Source organism: Herpailurus yagouaroundi, unplaced genomic scaffold (genome assembly GCF_014898765.1).
Source record: "Herpailurus yagouaroundi ecotype Mexico unplaced genomic scaffold, PumYag 253, whole genome shotgun sequence".
NCBI classification, from domain to species: domain Eukaryota; kingdom Metazoa; phylum Chordata; class Mammalia; order Carnivora; family Felidae; genus Herpailurus; species Herpailurus yagouaroundi.
The window spans coordinates 428,420-450,305 of NW_024412470.1; the positions used below are offsets into that span (position 1 = coordinate 428,420).

General features: G+C 38.3%; 1 protein-coding gene across 5 annotated transcripts in view; it reads right to left on the reverse strand.

Annotated features, from left to right (window-relative positions):
• USH2A (usherin) overlaps positions 1-21,886 on the reverse strand; it is a 751,068-nt gene that overhangs the window by 264,767 nt on the left and 464,415 nt on the right. For all 5 annotated transcript variants that reach the window (XM_040461001.1, XM_040461002.1, XM_040461003.1 and 2 more), the window contains exons 39-40: positions 8,549-8,699; positions 7,813-7,955 (exon numbers count right to left, since the gene is read on the reverse strand). In XM_040461001.1, coding sequence (XP_040316935.1) covers positions 7,813-7,955; positions 8,549-8,699 — 294 coding nt within the window. The remainder of the gene's footprint in view (positions 1-7,812; positions 7,956-8,548; positions 8,700-21,886) is intronic.

Below are 21,886 nucleotides of genomic sequence, written 5' to 3' on the forward strand. Positions count from 1 at the left end.
GTTACCCACGGAGCGCTCGGTTTTCCTGTTATGTTCTCATTATTGCCCTGGTGAAGCAACTTCTAGTTAAAAACTCAGTTTGAAAGCTCTTTTCAGTAATATTAACTCCACACAAGAATATCCCCCAAATTTGCCCATGAATTAACACGCAAGGTAGCAAATATATGGATGTATGATTATATAAAGCAATACGGTGTAAGCTAATTGTTAATGTAGCCTTTTGATATTCACTCCTGATACGTTAGCAGAAGAGTGATGGATTCTAGCTTCTCTTTAATCATGAATTCTTTTATCAATTTATTATTTATACCCCAACTACTTTCCCAAGGGATTCCTGACAGCTCATAATAAGACTTAAGTGTAATAGGACCAGTAAAATAAAGAAATCTTAATCTTGTAATGATAAAGGGCACAAGAGTTGTATCCCAAAACAAATATTAAAAATGGGTTACTCTTATTTTGCACAAAAATGAACATGCAGCTTGTTGACAACTGATAAAATAGGAAGTGGGCAGTGAAGCACAGGAATTGTTTAAGAAAGCTTGGAGAAATTGAAAGAATACCATTCGATAGTCTGTAAGGAGGAGAACCAGTACTGGGAAACTCTTTTTCTCCATCTCTCCCATGAGAGAGTGGAGGGAGTGTAGCTTAGGAAGAATGTTTTGATTTCTGAACTGGGGCATGTTTTGGAGTGAATGGCTTTGAATTCTTCTTTGAAAGTTTGGGACAGAAAATCAAAAAGTGTCGATGTGAGAATTTATGAAAGCAGAAAAAAAGCCCTAAAAGAATTGGAGGTTGCAGATTTAGAAGAACAGTATGCCTTACGTACCCAAAAGAGAGCCAAGAGCTCAGGGAGGAAATTGAGGCTGGGTGGATAGATTTTTCATTAATCAGTCCATCCTTTCAAAGGAGTTTCTATTGGTTGCTTTTAGCTTGGGTTCTTAGGATATTAAAATAAGAATGTAAAAATAATAATTAATATTTGCTTTTATTAATTCTGGAAATACAAGAATGTAGGGGGATGGAATCCATGCAACGGAAAACAAAGTATGTAGTGACATGGATACAGAACCATTTTGCTCTCCTAATCAGCAGATTAAATAATTTACTTCCTGGGGCACCTGGCTGGCTCAGCTGGTTAAGTGTCTGACCCTTGGTTTCGGCTCAGGTCATGATCTCACAGCTCCTGGGCTCAAGCCCCGCATTGAACTCTGTGCTGACAGGGCTGAGCCTGCATGGAATTCTCTGTCTCCCTCCCTCTCTGCCCCTCCCCAACTTGTGCTCGCTCTCTCTCGCTCTCTCTCAAAATAAATAAATACTAAAAAAAATTATCTGACACCGTGGATCTTCTCGATAAAATAGATACCTGTAATCGCTGGTGGAAAGGATAAATGTGCCAGTTAATATTTAAAGCGATTATGAAGCCTAGTTAGAACGGAGAATGCACAATAATTGTGCAATACTACTGAAACCCATAGTTCATATTTCTTCGTTAAAATAAAATCTACTGATGTGAATACGCTCCACCCTAACTTTCAAATGCTATGTTCTCTCATATAGAAGGTTTTTAAGGTCCAGATTGAGACTTTAACTTCCAAAACACACTAATAAAAAGATGTTTGCCGTGTCAGATAGATTTTAAAATTTAAATACTCCTAAGAGCACAAACACATTTACTCAATGATCTAGAAAATCCTGCTCTAGAATTGTCTTCATTAATGAATCCAAATTTGTGCCACAGTTTTACTTCTCCCTGTCACAAGACTCAGAGAGCTCACTCTCATTACAGGTTTCGAGAATAAGAAAAAGTGTTTTCCTTCTGGAACTCTCTTCCTATATATCCCTCCCCGCCTCATTTTGAAATAGACGTGATTTGGGGCTAGGAGACGCCTCTCGAATTAGAACGTTCATTATCCTAGTGAAGACAGTCAGTGTTGAATCAAAGGGACAGCCAGCAGGCTGCCTCCGACCAAGGGAAAGAATGAGGATTGCTTTTGGGATTTCCTTCTCTTCCACCTGCCTCTCATCCTCACCCACCTCTCATCCTCATACATACCCCTATCATCTCCCACTGAGGCTGAAACACTGGCAGCACACTATGCAAGCCATCCCCCCCGTCTCATGTGTCAGTGGACACCTTCAACGGCAATTACGGCTTCTGCCTTCTTCTGGGCCAATTGTGAGGAAATAAATTTGAAATTTAATATTTAAGTGAATTCCAAATATAAATCAGTCCCTATTCCTTCTCCTGATTCTCTCCTCAGGGAAGGCTTTCCTGACACCCCACGTTGAGGGAAACGCTCTGCCTCTGGGCTTGCTTGCATAGAAACCTCAGTTCTGTAGACTCTAACGATGGCTCTACTCTGTGTCCCCGTTGTCAGATAATGGATGCCTCAAGGAAAGAACAGCGTCTTAATCATCCTTGTAACTTTGATGTCTCTCTCAGTCCCTGGGACAGGGCAGGTACCCAGATAAAATTGGCTTGGTTGAATTTTCACGGATTTGCTTACATAAAAGTCTCTTTAATTAATACTTCCTGGCAATTTTGGGGCACCTGCTATAGATCAGATCCTCTACCAGGCCTGGGGTATACAGTCATCCCCCTTTATCTGTGGGGGATACATTGCAGCACCCCCAATGGATACCTGAAACTGCAGATCGTTCTGAGCCCTATACATACTATGTTTTTCCTATACATACATACCTATGATAGTTTACTTTATACATTAGGCACGGTAAGAGATTAACAGCAATAACGCATAATAAAAGAAAGCAAGATGGCAGATAAGGGGAAATTACGGTACAAAGATAAATGAGACAGAGCCTTAGGTCCTGAGAAGTTACAATTCAGGACGAGATGTTGATGGTGCACAATACAAATCAAAATTCTGCGGTAGCAATGAGGAAGGAAGACTTCACAGAGGAGGTGACATTTGAGCTGAGGCTTGATGAATGAGTAGATTTTGCCAGACAACAAACAAGGAACAAACTTGTTCCGTTCAATACAGATTTCAAGTAACATTGCAATGTCTTTCTTACTCCAGAAAAAACCCTGTTCCTTTGTAAACTGCCGTGAGAATCTCAAAGATGAATGAGGGAGCTGGGGATCAGATACTCAAAAACGCTGACAGAAAAAATAAGGCAGAATCCAGGTACTAGGATAACGACCCTCATTGCTTCCTTCTTTGTTCAAGGTGTATTTTAAGCGTGGGAAAAATAACAAGGTCTAATATAATGAATAACGTGTGTTCAGAGTATTTAAAAACCATAAGAGACTCTTGAATGCTGAGAACAAACTGAGGGTTGATGGGGGTGGTGGGGGGAAGAGAGGAAAGTGGGTGATGAACACTGAGGAGGGCACCTGTTGCGATGAGCACTGGGTGTTGTAAGGAAACCAATTAGACAATAAATTATATTTAATATTAAAAAAATAGGGGCGCCTGGGTGGCGCAGTCGGTTAAGCGTCCGACTTCAGCCAGGTCACGATCTCGCGGTCCGGGAGTTCGAGCCCCGCGTCGGGCTCTGGGCTGATGGCTCGGAGCCCGGAGCCTGTTTCCGATTCTGTGTCTCCCTCTCTCTCTGCCCCTCCCCCGTTCATGCTCTGTCTCTCTCTGTCCCAAAAATAAATAAACGTTTAAAAAAAAAAATAAATAAATAAAATCCCACTGTGTAGGTGATAAGATACATACCCCTATCTATTAGCATACTCCAGGCCAACCTCGTGAATAATCTGTCTGTTAGCAAAATAATGAGCTCATGAAAAATTATGTAAGTAAATCTACAAAATAAACTGCTTGAATCCCACAGACTTTATTTAATAATGTCTCTTAGATTAGTGGTTACAAATATAAATGTGGGTGGCTCAGTCAGTTATACGTCCAACTTCGGGTCAAGTTATGATCTCAGGGTTTGTGGGTTCAAGCCCTGCATGGGGCTTTCTGCTGTCAGCACAGAGCTCACTTTGGATCCTCTGATCCCTCTCTCTGCCTCTTCCCTGCAGATGCTCTCTCCCTCTCTCTCAAAAATAAGTCAACATTTAAAAATATATATACAGATAGGGAGTTTTTAAACTTCAAATTTCATAAAACAATCAGATTTTTAAAGTCTTTTAAAAATATATGATAACGAAATGGCCTACTCTAGAACCAGTTTGTGTTTTTGTTTTGTTTTGGAAGGAGAAAAGTAATTTTTAGAAAACAATCTCATTTTTAGTAGGTTGATCTAATTGCCTGTGTATTCCATACATGTTTGTTGTTCAAATGTCTGAAATAAAGACATTTCACATTTCAATCTTGTTCCCTGAAAAACTTTGTGAGAAACAGATTTTCCAGCTTTTGATGGTCTAGTGAATCTACATTTTTAAAGAAAAGTGGGCCATCTCATATTTTACACAGGGCAGGATTTTAGTAGGCCAAAGGACAGAACCCCATGCTGAGGTTGCAGGAAACTTGCCCTTCCAGCGGCTCCAATTCCTATACGCATATACTGCACAGAAAACCATTGTAAATACACAAGGGAAAGGGAAGAAAACAATCAGGAGCAATGGTTATTTCAGGTTAAAAAATACCAAAAATTTCAGTGGCTAGGTAAGTGTCTTCATGTTAGCAATCACACGTACCAAATCTAACACAATCTTTTTTTTTTTAAGATTTATTTATTTGTTTGTTTATTTTTTTGAGAGAGAGAGAGTGCAAGTGGGGGAGGGGCAGAGAGAGAGGGTAACACAGAATCCAAAGCAGGCTCCATGCTCTGAGCTGTCAGCACAGAGCCTGATGTGGGGCTCGAACCCATGAACTGTGAGATCACGACCTGAGCCGAAGCTGGCCACTTAACTGACTGAGTCACCCAGGCACCCCAGGTCTAACACAATCTTCATGCATTTTTGCAAATTGCAGACATGCCAGGTTCTTGGACTGCCAGCAGCATGCAACACACACACACACACACACACACACACACACACACACACACACCAAAAACCATGAGTTGTTTGTATTTACCTGGTTGCAAATAGTCGAACACTACACTGACCAACTTGGCTGGAACAAACATCTTTTATTAACACACGTTTAACAGGATTTAAAATATTCATAGGAAATGTGCATTATTATTATTTGGCATCAGCACACTAGATTTTTAAAAATGCATGGAACTGGATATTGGTGGCATTCTGATAGAAATGACAAATTATTTGAAAAAAAAATCTATTAAAATTCTTCACAACCCTTTTCTCTGCCCATGAGAACTTCTCTTTGCACTCAAGCATTTGTTTCTCTGTGTACAGTTCATTTCCTGCCTTGGTATCTCTTTCTGGTTTCAGCAGTGTCACAGGCTTGATAAAAATCACAGTCTTGCCATATCACACTAAAAACACTGCACTTGGTGACCTGTGTTGGCACCAGAAACTTTTGAGGCTTTGGTTGATGTAGAAAGGTGCATATTGATGGTATGAAATTTAAATGTAGGCATGAGGTGACTTCTCAGTTTTATTCTGTAAGACGGTATGTAGAGTTTTTATATTAGACATTGCACTTGGACACCTGGGAGGGGCCGGTCAGGATCAAGTATGAAGCGTGATTCTTGCATGGAGCTGTCAGCATGGGTGGTTGCGTGTGCAATGCTTTGAAGCCTTGACAGAAAAACTGCTTGTGCCCAATGCCAATCACTCACTCTTTGTCAACTCAATTGCACATCCTTTCAGAAATGGCATCCATCTCCACGGACACCCAAAATATAGAGTACACTGCCATTATGTCTCAGGGGTAAGCATGCACTGGTAACTTAACCTGGAGGGGCAAAGGGCCAGCCTTTGGCTCTTTCATAATATATATGACTTTGCAGTGTGCACATGAAGCATACGAAGAAAGAAGTCATCAGTTTCAGGGAAAGGATTTAAATAAAAATGATGGCTTGGTTTCTTGGGTTAATACCTGCTATGTAATCATGTGTTACCAATTCTTAGGGAACATGAAGGGTTAATACTATTCCCTTCAAACCCAGTTCTAAAAATCACAAAGAAGGCAATGTCTTCAGTGCATGAAAATTCTAACCACATAGAGTCCATAGACTTGTTTTATGGTCACTTAAGGCAGGAGTAAGTTTGTTCAACAAAGAATGCTATGCTAGTTGGTACTTTGCAATGTTTTTTACTTTATTTATGTGATAACTTCTTGCCTGTAGACAGAAGATCATGGCTTCTATTCAATGAGAATCACCCCTGAGGAAACTCAAGCGTTGCTCATTCTCTGTGGCCATAGAAATTGTGGGTGCCAAAAAGGGGACTGTTTCTCTTCTCTTCCAATGTGGCATTCTATGGAGTCATCCTCTCTGCAGTGGGCTGAATCATTAAATACTTTCAGTTAACCTTTATTGAGTGCCATCAAGTATGCTATATCTAAGAAGGAGGATTAGAAACCTATTTTCAGTTGTTTTTAAAATAATGTTTCTTTAAAAATCTATTTTGAGTGTGAGCTCTCTAGTTCATAAATCTGCATACAGTCTGGTGACTAGGCTGCCAGGTTCCCTAGAGTGTGTGTGATGCTTCCCCTAAAAGGGGTGTAGGTGCATTGAGTGGTGCCTTAATGCTTTCTGGGTCTTGGGTGTCGTTTATTGCACTGTGCTGATAATTTACTAAATGGTACTCGAGAGACCAAAAGGACTGGATGTGCCCTTGTAAAGTACCTAACCTGCTCCTAGGGAGTGATTACAAATTGGGAGAAATGGATGAGGTATTATATATTATTGTTCTTCATGGCCTTTTCAAAAAAAATAAAGTAAGCTTTAAGGAAGGTAAATAGTTCTGATTCTATCTCATTTGATGTATTATCCTTACTAAAATAATATAATTAAGGGTATTGTAGCAATAAAAGAATCTACTTAATATACAATTGAGATTCTTTCAAATACCATATCTGACTAATATCTAGCCTTTTGAAAGTCACTTGGGTCCTCATTGGATATAGAGCCAGAATGGCAATTGGCCAACAGAACAACATCTTCTAAGAAGCATCTGATTAAAAGACTTGACAAGATTAACCCTAAAAACCTCAATGTTCAAAAATACAGTGTCCTCATTCACTCCATATAGCTTGATTTAATTTCAAACTTTTCTAAAAACAAAAATTATACTTCCATATATATATATATATGCCCCTATAGAGGTCATTTATATAAAACTAAGCATTATAGCCAAATATTTATTTTCTATATATAACCTAGTAAAAACCTATATATGAGAACATAACTCTTTCGTGACAGACTCGAAAGCCTCTTAATTGATTGTATAAGGCAATCCCAATCTAGTCTTTGTAATAGTGAAGAACCATTGTTATCAGATTATATTTCTCTATTCTGAAGTCTGTCTTTCAGGTGTGACTAAAAGTATAATGGGATCTATTTCCAGGAAAAGGTATAATGACACGTTAAGCATCTTCATGAAGCAAGACCCCTATTTCATGTTCTTCTGCCTGTCAGGATTCCGCCAAAGCAGAGTACATTGAGTGGAAGATGATAACTTTCCTCTTGTAGGACACCTAGATGTACCCTGAAGGATAGAATGGGGCCATGCCATAATTTATTGCGAATTCCTTCTTCCTGTAGTAATTTTTCTTCTGAAGGCCTCACCCTCAAAATCCCCCAAGCCCCCATTTTTCTTCTTTCTGGAAGTCTGACTATCCTTGGCCTAGAAAAGATTATTGTCACTAAATGTCAAGAAAACAGGGGAGGCTTACTTCTCTGTTTTGGAAAAACTGAAGACATTTAATAGTCCCTAATGTAGACGACATTTGGCTGTGTATTGTTCAGACCACTTACTGTCCTCTGTGGTCACGAACAGAATCCAGGAACTATGCGCACTGCCAAATCCATTGGAGGCAACCAAGCGAAACTCATATTCTGTGTACGGTTGGAGATCTCTCACTTCATAGCTTAACGATGCAGAAGGATTGGAAAATAACCTACATAGGAAAGAAATGTTAATTAGGAAGCTTTAGACATTCAAAGAAATAAAAACAAGTAAAATCTTACTGCAAGGAATTTTCAGAGAATGTCAAATTCCAGGCAAGTACTGCAATTTTCTGTTGTCACAGGAGATCTCTCTTAAAATAAGGAGCCACTTGGCTGAGGGCTTGTAATATTGCATTTATATGAGATGTAAATTCTAGTGGTATTGAGAAAATTCTAGTCTACTATTGAGGCTGATTGCCATGTGGAATTTGTAGACTAAGTATTATAATTTTGTATCTACAGTTCAGATAGCATTTCTTTTTTTAGTTCAGGTGTATGTCTGCTTTATGCAATACCTATGCCCATGAAAAGTTAAAGGTGAAGAAATCCTATATTAATGCTATATAAATGGAAAATAGATAATTTTGCTGAGCAAATAATTATGTCCTAAGGAATTGCTTGTCTTTTATTTGAACTTTTAAAAGGTGGCCTTTATTTGTTGCGAATGAAAACTGACCTATTCACAAATTAAGGTAAAGTAAGTTATGTCCATAACATATAATCCAGGTGACAGTTAGGAGGATAGACAAAGTAACAGGCTTACTCTAGATATCCATGGGTGGAGTGGCCGGGCCTCATCTGGAGTTGGTATCTGGGAGAGCCGGGAGCGTTGTTACGAGCTGGTGTAGACCAGACAACCTGAAGACTGGTTGGAGTGGCAGATGAAAGCCTCGGAGGCAACACGCCATCTGGAGCTGTCGAAAAACACAGATGAATTAGAGCAGAGAAAACTGTGGAGAACATATGTTGGATGGAATCGAAATGCTCCATATACTGGAAAAACTGTTCCTCAGGATCAACAACAATGTTAAACATGGTCCATTTAATTTAACATTTTCATTCCTGAACTACTGTACTTCCTTATTGTTCATTTCAACACAATTACGTTAGTATTTCAACCTGAAAAGCCAGCCCCCAAACAGCAAGACAAATGAACATGCAGCACATCCCCACCTGTACTTCTGTTTATCTAATTGAAAACATGTAGGGAACTTAGTGAACCAAATATTAAAGTAACTTTTTAAATTAACTCTTTCCTCAGCAATCAAGCAATCAAACAGTGAAGGAGTCCAGATCTTTTCTTTCTCTCATCGATTATCACCCATTGCCACTTAATCCCGCTTCTACTCATGATCACAACTGGCTTTCTTTCCTTCTTTTTTTTTTTTTTTGGTGTTTTGAGGATGGTTTATTAAAATTGTGTTTTCTACAATATTAAGTACACATGGTTGGCTGAAAATAGCACATTGCAGGTGTAATTCTCACTTAACGAAAACATAAAAACTGAAGTTCCTTCCCCATGTGCTTTATACAGTCAGTTGCCCTTATTCAAATACGTGGTGAGTTGAAGCATACATGTTGCTTTTCCTAGTCTGGTTGAATCTCTGGCAAATTTTTCCTGAATTCAGCCTGTCTGCTTGATATAATCTATCAGGGAATTCTATTTGAATAGTTCTACGAGGTCTAACAGGAATGAAGGAAACTAAAGTCCATTCGACTTAAAAAAAATGACAAGATGAGTCTGATTACTAAATTAATTTTTCCAACAGGTATAACTTGAATGAAACTATCATATAAAAATTTGTTCCAAAGCTAGTCAGAAGCAAAGCTCTGTGACTTCAGGAGAATCAAGAATCACCTAATGGCTCTCAGCGTATGTTTCTTACCTTTGGGATGGGGACAGTTTTCCTTTGCAGGATTGTTGCGAAGATCAGAAGTGATGTAAATAAAGCACCTTGTTTTGGGTCCTGGTAATGATTAGTTAGTTGTTGTTTTTGTGGTGATGATGATGATGATGATGATGACATCGGACTGATCTGAACTTTCTTTAGCATAATTTAAGTGCTAAGATACTGTAAGTTTTCAGGAACATCCTAATTTTAATATAAGCTTATTTTTTAAAAAGTTTATTTCTTTTTGAGGGAGGGAGAGAGAGAGAGAGCACAGGCACAAACAGCGGAAGGGCAGAGAGAAGGAGAGACAGAATGCCAAGTAGGTTCTGCACCATCGGCACAGAGCCTGATGCGGGGCTCGAACCCATGAACTGTGAGATTATGACCTGAGCTGAGATCAAGAGTCGAATGTTTGAACAACTGAACTTTCCAAGTGTCCTGTAATGTAAGTTTCTAATTGCCAAGGATTACTAGAAGCCATTGGTGAGGAAGGGGAAGGGATTACAATAATTAAAATACCCAACAGTGTTCATTTTCAACTTCTTTTTATACACAACCTTACGTAGTGTGTGATTTTATATACTTTCCCCCTCAGGAGAACCTGCCTGTGAACTAGGAAGCTAATGAATGGCCAGTGATGGGAAAAGACGAATTACATGATGTGATTCATCAATCTGTTGTAAGGGTCGAGTTCATCGATAATCCACTAATTTATTCAATAAGCATTTATTGAGCCTCTACTCTGTGCAAAGTATTCTTTGTGTGGAGGGGGAATAACACCGAGTAAAACAGATATGGCCCTTGACCCTATGGAACTTACATGTAAACAGAGGGAGCAAGCATTAAGCAAATGGGTACCTAAGATCATACCGGGTAGATAAGCTCAAGGGAAAAATAAAGCAGGGTAAGGGAAGAGAAAATGAAAGGGAGTGTGCCATTTTATTGTTAAGTAACAATTCAGATTGGATAGGAAAGCCATAGGAAGAACATGTCATTAGGTGACATTTGAGCAGAGACCTCAGTGACCATGAAAATGTCTGGAGGAAGGGCAACCCATCCACAGAGGGCAGTAAGCACAAGGGCAGTGAGAGGGGAAAGTACTAGTTGTGTTTAAGGCACAGTGGAGACACCAAAGTGTCTGGAAATAGGCCAAGGAGAGGGAAAGGAAAAGAGGTTGGAGGGACAGGCAGGGTCTAGATCCCTCCAGATGCCTTCTAGTTCTAGGCTTTGAAAATCATACTAAAGACTTTGGGTTTCATTTGAAATGGATTTGTAGGCCATTGCAGGGTTTTAATACAGGACACGACATAATTTGGAACCTATAAAGACTACTCTATGGGGGTAGTCACCCCCCTCTATGGGGGGGGTGAGGGTAGACAAGGGAATCACCTATTATAGCAATCCAGGTAAAAGATGACAATAGCATGGATTCCAGTGACAGCAGCAGAGGTGGTGATATATTCTGCTGACCAAGTGAGTATGGATGGTATTTTGCTAAGAGAAAATAAGGGAGTGAAAGATGATGTCAGTGTGTTTAGCCTAACTGTCCAGGTGAATGGTGGTGCCATTACTGATCTGAGGAACGCTGAGGGGAGAAATCAGTTATGGGGCGGGGATCAGTTCTGTTTCGTCCATGTTACATGGGAAAGGCACAAATTCATCTCTAGTGGGGACATCAAGGAAGAAGTGGGAGGTATGAGTTTGGATAAGAGTTGTGGATGAAGGCGTGTAACAGCTGAGATTTGATGAAATAACCTAGGAGGTGAATGTAGGTAGAGTGAGTGCAGAAGAGGTCTGTGAACTGAGCCATGAGGTCCCCCAACATTTTGAGGTCAGGAGGAAGGTTCTACCACAAAGGAGGCATAAAGGAGTGGTCAGTGAGGGAGGACAACTTAGAGAAGGTGTAGCCTGCAAGTCAAGTAAAGAAAGCATATCAAAAAGGACTGATCAACTCTGCGAAACATGCTGACAGTTTAAGGCATGAGACTGAGAATTATATTTTGCATTTGGCCAAACACTGGAGGTGTTTGGTGACCTTGTCAAGAATAGATGTGTGCAGTGATGGGTGTGGCAGCATGACTGGAGATGGTTGAGGAGACAATGACAGGGCAGAGAAGGAGGAAATAGTGAGTACAGGCAACTCTTCTGAGGGATTTGTTCTAAAGGGGAGTAGAAAATAGGGCAGCATTTAAAGAAGCTTATGTAATTTAGGAAGGTGTTCTAAAAACTGGGAGATGCTAAAGTGTATACACACTTACTAGAAAGATCCAGAAGATATTTGGGGAAATGATGTAGCAGAAGGAAGAGTAATGGCCAGAGCAAATTCCTTGTGTTGGGAGAGACAGAGAGATAAGCCAGGGCACAATGGCCGTTGAATAGAGCGGGAATGGTACACCCATTGTGCAGAAGCGAATGCAGGGACAGGCAATTCAGAGAGAGAGGTAGATTTATGGATGGAAAAACACCAAGGATCTCTTCTGATGGACTCCATTTTCTCAGTGAGCAAAATAAAAGCAAAGGCATCAACTCAGTGCTAATGTGTGAGAGGGAATCATATGCTTTAAGAGAGATGAAACGAGAGGCGCCTGGGTGGCTCAGTCAGTTGAGCATCTGACTCTTGGTTTTGGCTCTCCGGTCATGATTTCATGGTTTCATGGGATCATGTTCCACATAGGGCTCTGCACTGACAGTGCAGAGCCTACTTAGAATTCTCTCTCTCCCTTTTTCTTTGCCCCTCACCTGCTTGCTCTCTCTCTCTCTCTCTCAAAAAAATAAACAAACACTAAAACAAAAACAAAACAGAGAAATGAAATGGTATAAAATTGCTCCCTCAGTTAGTAGCCTAGGAAATGCAGTAGAACTGTTGTCCAGGGCCTCGTATCCCATTATCCACTGTTAATAAAGACTTACTACCTGATAATTTATCTGTGAACACAAATAGGTTTAACACTGATTATCTCTTATTTGCTATATGTTTTTTTAACTGATTCATAATAAACGAACATACATTGAAAGAGCATGGGCGATAAGTAAAGTACAAAATTGTGTATAATGTAGCACATATAGTTATGTCCCTAATTTGACTGTTTTCTTATCTAATTTTTCTGTGTCAGGGAATGTAATATCATCAACAACCCAAATTCGGAAAAAAAAAAAAAAACAGTTTGGATAAGTCATGGACATGAAAAAAATAGAGCTTTAAATAAATACACAAAAATCCATTCATGTGTTAAAAACTGCATTACCATGCTTTAAGAAGGGAGAATTGTCCCAAACTAGGCTCCCTAATAGTAATATAGTATCCTGGGTTCTTTTCTGAGTGTTAACATCAAAAAAAGCACCCCATTAAATTGGTCATACTCTGCTTGTATAAAATTGCAAAATATTTCCAAACAGAGTGATCATCTTATATTATTTACATACAACTATTCATTTTGTCTGCTTCTGGAAACACTGAATTCTGGAAACCTTTCCTTCCCCTTTAGTTAACCCCTTTTATCCTAGACCTATTCCGTAGAGGCTCCTTAGCACCAAAGCAATAACTGGGAACTATAGCCATAATTCCACCTCTGGTTCCTTAACACAAGAGCCGTGTATCTATCAGCTTGATATATTGTCTCCAAGATGCTATGTTGCTTGAAAAGCTTCTCTCCAGTTTAATATGACCCTCACGGGGCAAGCACTCCACAGACAACCTCCTGAATCAACACATCTTGTCCAGTAAATACTAATTCTACACGGCAAGTGGATAAAACAGCTACCCCAATCTATAAATTCAAAGGAAGGGAGTTTTTTAATAAAATTTCACATTTAACCGTTTTTGGAAGGCAAAATGAATACAACACATTAAGCCATAAATTAAATCATGGGTTGGATGAGTCTAGATGCTACAATCTTTTAAATGTATGATTTTATTAAACTTTTAAATGATGTGCACTTGTGGATTCTTCTCTGTCTAAAAAAAACCCCAAAACAAACAGCATTCCCTAAACTTTTGCTTCTTACAAATTTATAGATCTCTGAGGGGAGCTCTAAAAAGCAAAAACAGAAGCTTTTTTCTTTTTTCCATGTGACTGGTGACTACCAAGGTTGCAGTGGTCAGAAGAGGAAACTTTTGGGGAGAAAATGAATTCGATATACTTCTCATATGCACCAATTTCTCAGGACAGCTACTAACTTGTTACAGTGTGTTTTTGGGTATATGTGTGTGCATTTAAAATACTGGAATAAAATACTGCATTAAAATATAGAAGAAATCTATGTTTTGTATTAAACTCAAATCTATAATAAAATATATCAGGGGCACCCGGGCGGCTCAGTTGGTTGTGTCCAACTCTTGGTTTCGGGTCAGGTCATAATCTCACGGCTTGTGAGATCGAACTCCACGCTGGGCTCTGCGCTGACAGTGTGGAGTCTGCTTAAGATTGTCTCTCTCCCTCTCTCTCTGCCCCTCCCTTGATTGCTGCCTCTCTCTCTCTCTCTCTCTCTCTCTCTCTCTCTCTGTCAAAATAAATAAACATTAAAAAAATATACATCAAATGCCACTCTGCACAAGATTCTTTGCTGGGGGAGGGGAAAGGGCAGGTAGAGAGAAACGGGGGGTTAGACCATCTACTTTATATTTAGTAGAGAGATAAGACATGACTCAAATACTATAACACAGAATGTGTAAATAGCATAGAAGACGTATTAGTGCTTCCAGAGTTTCAGAAGTAGGAAACTCACATCCAAATGTGTACAGGACCTTGCCTTTCAAAGGAACAGGCCTTGAAAGGGCATTGCCACGGGAGCACTGTGAGATTGTTCAAATCAGGTAATTGTGTTCTCAGCCTGATTCCAGGGCCTAGAACTTCATCAACTCTGCCCATGCTCATTCCGAGCCGACATGATGCCTCTTCCTGGCTTCACTTGGAATCTGGCTCCAGCCTTGCCCGTACTACCCCCACTCCCCCCACTCCCCCCACTCCCCCCACTTTAGAGGTTAGATTGTTGACATCCCCATTCAGGTTCCCCTGTTTACATAACAGGAGGGAAACCATGTCCTTTTTATGTACACGCATCCTGGCTGCACGATCGAACGGCCTGGCATGTATTCAAAATCCTTGCATTACACACTTCCTCCCATTTTCCGAAATAGCTATACATGAGCAAGGACTTTAAATTCTAGTTTCCAGAATGGAAAATTAAAGTTCAGACACATACATTGAGTCGTTGAGTCATGAACAAATTGAAAACAGAAGGCAAGACTCAATTTCCAGTCACTAAACCATATGTCATTAAAAAAAGATATTAATTATGAGGAAAATGCAGATGTGCTAACAAATGGACAGTCAACCTTGAGCACAAGGATGTACAAATAGAGCAGCATTAAATAGTGGCAAGTAGATTAAAATAGATTTCATGTTTGCAAAACAGTTTCTCATAAAATCTGACTTTCTGAACACATACTTTGTGCCAGGTTGTTTTTTTTAAACATAATTATTTCTAATCCTAAGAATTACACTACAGAATTGTGGTGTTATCTCTTTGTAGTATAGATAAAGAGTCTGAAGCTCAGAGAGGTTGCATCTTTTATCTCAAACCACACAAAAAAAGTGGTTACTGGCAGGATAAGGACTTGGTGCTCTGAATTCTATACCGCAAAACAGCACATTACAGTAAGTGACTGATCCTAGATGATAAATATTAAATTTTTAAGTGAGCACAAAAGCAAACCATTTATAATAGTAAGTACGTTCGTTTTAGTAAAGATTGGGTTTATTTTTTTCTCTAAGTCATATCCTTTAACAGTTCTTTCCTGGTCTTGTTCATCCCCCACAAGGAACCTGATACAGAACTACTTATCTGAATTCACTAGTCCTCTGAAATTAGCCAAAGCCCACAGAAATTCAATGAAATACAAAACAGAGTCTTCATGTTAGTAAGAAAAATATATTAGAAAAATTAAGTGTTATAGATAGGTATGCCATGGAATTTACTTTTGACTGTAGAATGCTAAAAATAAGACAAGAGCATTTTTAAATGTGGAGTGCAGGTAGCTTAAAGGCCACCACCAAATACAGGATTCTTGCCTAAAACATCCCAGACAGGTGACATTCAGGCCTCTGTGTGTTCATTACCAGTGACAGGAAAATAGTTGTTTTGCAAGTTGCCTCATGACATTATTGGACATTTCTTATTGTTGGTGTGCTCCTTCTGATACAGAACTAAAAAAATTATATCACTTCTACAACACTTAGGGTGAATATAATCTTTTGTCCACATCAGGACCTCTGAGAGTGAAACAGCATACTCTAAATAATTAACAGGGCTTAATTAAGCTACAGCAGTTATCAATTGCAACGAGCATGGGCAATGGGTGCTGGTCATGCTCACACTGTACTCTTTAGGACCCTGTCTTGGTCATACTAACCCCTGAGAACAAGCCTCTACCACCATCATGGGACAGAACTTCAGGCATGTTTAAGTGGTTGTCTTCTCCTCCACTGAAGTTCCCCATTTCAGGCTACACATTGCTGCTTCCCCCAACCAGTTTCCAGGATTCCTCAACCATTATCTAGCCATGGTACCTGACTTGGAAGTGTTCTAATTTGATAACATATCTTCAAAAATATGAAGCCTTATACCTAAACTAAACACTCTGTGCATTCTGACCAGAGTATATCACAGGGAAGCTCCCAACTTTCCTTTCCTCAAGGGATGTTGCTAAAAACTCACTAAGAATCTTAATTCTGGCCTGCTTAATATTGGAGTTCATCAATGTTATTCAGATTGGCTATATAGTTGATTCAAAATGATCTTATGGATAGGTAAAAATGCAAGATCAATCATTTTCCAACAAGCACGCAGAATCTGAGAGGAATGTTATTAAAGAAACAAAGTATTTAAGGGGATAACTGTAGTGTCCAGCAGAGTGCTTCCTTTATGGAAGATATCCTACAAAAATGTATGGATGGATGAATGAATGGGTGGATAGATGGGCTTGTTGGTAGAGAGTGAGATCTGCAGAAAAATATTTTTCCCCTCTGACTCAATAATTCTTAGGTTCCACCCCACATTTTCCATTTACAAATAAAACCTCAATGACCTGAAAATGAATACTTTTTTAGCATAAAAGATTAATTGCTTGATGACTACTAACACAGCAGCGATATCAAGTTAGATCTGAACTACTACTTTATAGTGCATTCACTTTATCATTTATTTGTCTCAATGCCCCATATCGCAGATGTGCAAACTGAGGTTAGAAAGGTCAAACAACCAATCTGAACTATATGACTAACAGAATGGCAACGTACAGCCTCACGTGTCTGTTGTTTCCAAGACTGTAATTCACCTCTCAACACCAACTTGAATCTTAAATTTAAGTCTAACCGTGGCTTTTCCCCATAACACCAAAGTAATGGTAATATAAATTACTTAAAAGCAGAGATCTTACTTTTTGTGTCTTATGTAACCTAGGGCACTGACAAAATTTTGAGAATTTAGTATTGCTTATCAAAGAAATGTTAAACAAATGCTAACAATCCGTTTCTATAGAGTTAACACGACCCCTTTTTTAAAGTATGTATTTACGTATAAAATACATGTTCATGATAGAAAATTTGAAAATTACCAACCAAAGAAAGCAGGTATACATAATTACATGACCCGGAGATATCCATTCTTACACAATTCTAGATTATCTCACCTGTCTTCTATACAAGTGTATCTATACATAATATTTTTAAATGATTAAGCTAAATATGTTAAATAAATTATTTTGAAAACTTTGTTTGCTTTACAACATTAGGTGAAACTCTATGCTATTGACTCATGTTTTGGTAACATGACTTTACAAAATAATTGCAGGTGATATTTTTACAGATATGGAATATTAACAAAGCTGATATTGATGGATCAAAAACTTGATTGATTTGAAATACCTATGTATATTGATTGTATCATATATATACATTAACATACAGTGTTATATTAGTCTCAGGTATACAATACAATGATTTAATAATTCTGTATATTACTCAGTTTTCACCATGATAAGTATACTCATCATCTGTCAGCAAGCAACATTATTACGATATTATCGGCTCTATTCCCTATGTCGTACTTTTCATCTCAATGAATTACTCATTTTGTAACTGGAAGTTTGTACCTCTTAATTCCCTTTATCTGTTTCACCTATCCCCTGACCCACCTCCCCTCTGGCAACCACCAGTTCTGTTTGTTTGTTTCTTAAATTCCACTTAAGGGTGAAATCATATGCTTATTTCACTTAGCATTATACTCCCTAGGTTCATCCATGTTGTTGCAAATGGCAAAGTCTTATTCTTTTTCATGGCTGAGTAATATTCCATTCATCTTCTTTATTCACTAATCTATAGATGGACTCTTGGGTTGTTTCCATATCTTTGCTATTGTAAATAATCCTACAATGAACCTAGGGTGCATACAGCTTTTTGAATTAGCGTTTTGAGTTTCTGTGGGTAAATAGCCAGTAGTGGAAATGCTAGATCATATGGTATTTCCATTTTTAATGTTTTTCTCTATTCTGTTGTCTACAGTGGCTGCACCAATATGCATTCCCACCAACAGGAGAAGGCAGTTGGCTATACTCATGGGAGTATTGGGGGCTAGATAATTAAAGCCAAAACATGGACTATAATTAAAATATTAAAAATAGGTTTACTGGCTATTTAATATTTCTTAGTTTCTAAAATGTTTGTTAACGCATTTTGCCCAACTAAAACTTTTTAAAATCTTTGATAAGCTTTTTATTACATCAGATAGTCCTGAATATTTTGGGCAATTGCCACTCTCTTATTTGAGTCCAGTTAGTTCTTTAAACATTTTTAACTTAAATGGCTTATTACCAACTTCTTGAAATGTTTTTGTTTAGAGTTCGTTTTAGCTAAATCATAGAACAAATGTCTGTGCACTGGTAAAGAGCCATCAGACCTGAGTTCAAATACTGATTCTGCTATTTAGCTGTTGAACAAATACCTTAACCTCTCTGTGCCTCAGTTTTCTCATCAATACAATAAGGATAAAAACTTCATAGAGTTGAATTGCAAGGATTAAATAAGATAATGTCTTATTTACATAATAAAATAAGGTAGACACTGTAAATACTATATGTTTGCAATTGTTATGATCCTGAACTTGTCTGTTATTCACACCATCATGAACACCTTCATAGGTTATTCCATAGAACACACTTTAGGCAAGTGTCACTGAGTTTATTAGTCTCACTCAGTTTATTACTATTTAGTGGCTAAAACAGTCCAACCAATCACTTTATAGCCCACACCACAGCAAAGATTGTAGACGTGATAGAAATTCAGTATGTTTGGGAAATTTTTATGTTCGTGGTTGATTGTAAGCTACTTGAGGACAAGGAGTGTACATTATTATTTGTTTTCTGTTTTTAATTTTCTTCCCCAGCCTTGACAACTTTGCAGTGAGCTCTCTCTCAATGATTTTTTGCAACAACAACCATATTTCTGAAAGAAGTAGATCTGATCCTGCACTATTTTGTAAGCCCTTTAAGCATTCACAATATTTAGAAAATGCATGTTCTGATGATACCCATTAAAGAGCTTAAAGTGCCCAGCTATCTTAATTTTGATCAGCTTAGTAACTGATTTTTACCTCATCAAACAGATGAGCCATGAAACTGAAGATCTCATTACATTTTAGTCAAAAAGACTGGAAAAATATTTTTCATTCATAATTTATAATTAACATTCCCCAATTTATTTTACATACATTATCTTGTAATATCTAAAGTATCCTCTTGATATAAGTAGTATTATTTCCCTCATTTTATAGATAAATGTACATTTAGAGATGTTAAATATCTTTGGTTGGCTCAGATCCAGATTGTGCTGTTAACCATACCCTACTTTATATAAGGAGAATTAACGTTAGGCTAGGAGTCATATGATCTGAAGGTAAAGTTTATTTTGTTTTATTTTATGGAGATAAAGTTTAATTTTGAGAAGAGGAGAACTTATTGAGATGCTTTGGTGACACAGAAATTGTCAAAAGCTTAGAAAACTAAACTAAATACATTAGCATATGTTAAAATATTATGAAACATAATATTTTGGCTAATTAAGAAAACTCTTGAATTTTCATTTCAAAACATAATCACAATTAACGTTTAAATGCACCTACATTTCTCATTTGATCTTACAAACATACCATGAATTAAATGGTGTGGGCATTGCATTACTTTTACAGTCCCTTGTGATCGCCCAAATTGCCAGGCTGGGACAATGTATTTTGATTCAAAACTCGATCTTATTTCCTGTTGACTATGTAGCCTCCAAGCTATAAATATTGGAAGTATAGAAGGACTGAAATGTGTGATAAAGTTGTATTAATATTTTCATCCTCCCTGAAAAATTCATCTACGCTTCCTCCTCTCTTCCCTTCCCGTCACGGTCCTGGGGGTTGTGTACCTGGCACAGAACACACTAGCCACAGTCTCCACCTCTATGGGCATGAAAATATTGTCAAGTGTTGGAAGACTGGCACTGAAAAAATACAAAACCTGTGTGGTTAAATATGTACAAAGTGCTTAAGAGGAGACTGTCATGCCACAAGAGATTATTAGAAAAGGCTGGCTTGACATTGCCTGAAAGAGCTAAGCCTCTCTAAGGAAGTGGTATTGAAACTAGAAGGAATAAGATTCTGCTGAGCTAGTATGGACCAGAACCTATAAGTTGATATAGAGGTAGAACTTGTCTGTTGGAGAAACTCAGAGAGAGGTTATTAAAGGTGGCATGTGCTCTATTGGAGGGTCTTAGAGGCCAGGTAAGGAGTCTGAAATTTATACTAAGAAGACAGAAAATCCTCCTCTCATTGACATTATTCAGTTTAGTTTTGTAAGATATTTGGGGGGGGGGGGGCCGGAATGGTGGGGCTACTGAATTAACTGTTGAATTGGCTGGATTGGATTCTGAAACTGATAAATAGATTTATCATTTATTTACATAACTTATTTTGATTTTTTTCATAAAATTTGAGTGCAAAATATGAAAACAATCCAATACAATTTTTAATTTATCCCTGCATATCCAAGGACTAACACAGAGCCTGGCACATAGAAGAAGCCCTATTTTTAGTGATTGCATCTAGTTGGAGGACTTCAAATACCGTCTATGTGCATGAACTTCCAAATGTTTAGTCTAGTATTTCCAGCTATTTGGTTTCCTTAGATTTATTTTGAAAAAAAAAAAAAATTTAACGTTTTATTTATTTTTGAGACAGGGAGAGACAGAGCATGAACAGGGGAGGGTCAGAGAGAGGGAGACACAGAATCTGAAACAGGCTCCAGGCTCTGAACTGTCAGCACAGAGCCCGACGCGGGGCTCGAACTCACGGACCGCGAGATCATGACCTGAGCCAGAGTTGGCCGCTTAACCGACTGAGCCACCCAGGCACCCCTCTTTAGATTTATTTTGTATAGACCATGCTCATACAGGTCAATTAAGAATAAACACTCATGTCATTAGAGTCCCAAAAAGATAGGAAAAAAACCACTCATTGATTTTATAATTATTCACCTACCTAATTCCCCAAGTAATTTTAAAACACTTAAAATAAAACACAAGAAAACATGGCTAAATAATGAAGAGAAAGGATCAGAAAATTATACTACAAAACCTAGGCTGAGGTGAGCTATTGTTGTCAACAAGATTCATTTCTGAGATGCGTGAGAGCCAAGGTACAACCAAAAAAAGGAATATGATGAGTTATCAGTGGACAAATATTTAAGTTATTTTAAGAACTTTTCAATTTTATACAACTATTTGACATTTATTTTTATTTTTTTTAGTTTTTATTTATTTTTTTTAATTTTTTTGAAACATTTATTTATTCTTGAGACAGAGAGAGAGCATGAACAGGGGAGGGTCAGAGAAAGAGGGAGACACAGAATCTGAAACAGGCTCCAGAATCTGAGCTGTCAGCACAGAGCCCGCTGTGGGGCTCGAACGCACGGACTGCGAGATTGTGACCTGAGCGAAGTCAGACGCTTAACCGACTGAGTCACCCAGGCGCCCCATAAAGTTTTTAATGTTTACTTATTTTTGAAAGACAGACAGAGAGAGAGCACAAGCAGGAGAGGAGCAGAGAGAGAGACAGAGGGGGGGAAACACAGAATCCGAAGCAGGCTCCAGGCTCTGAGCTCTCAGCACATAGCT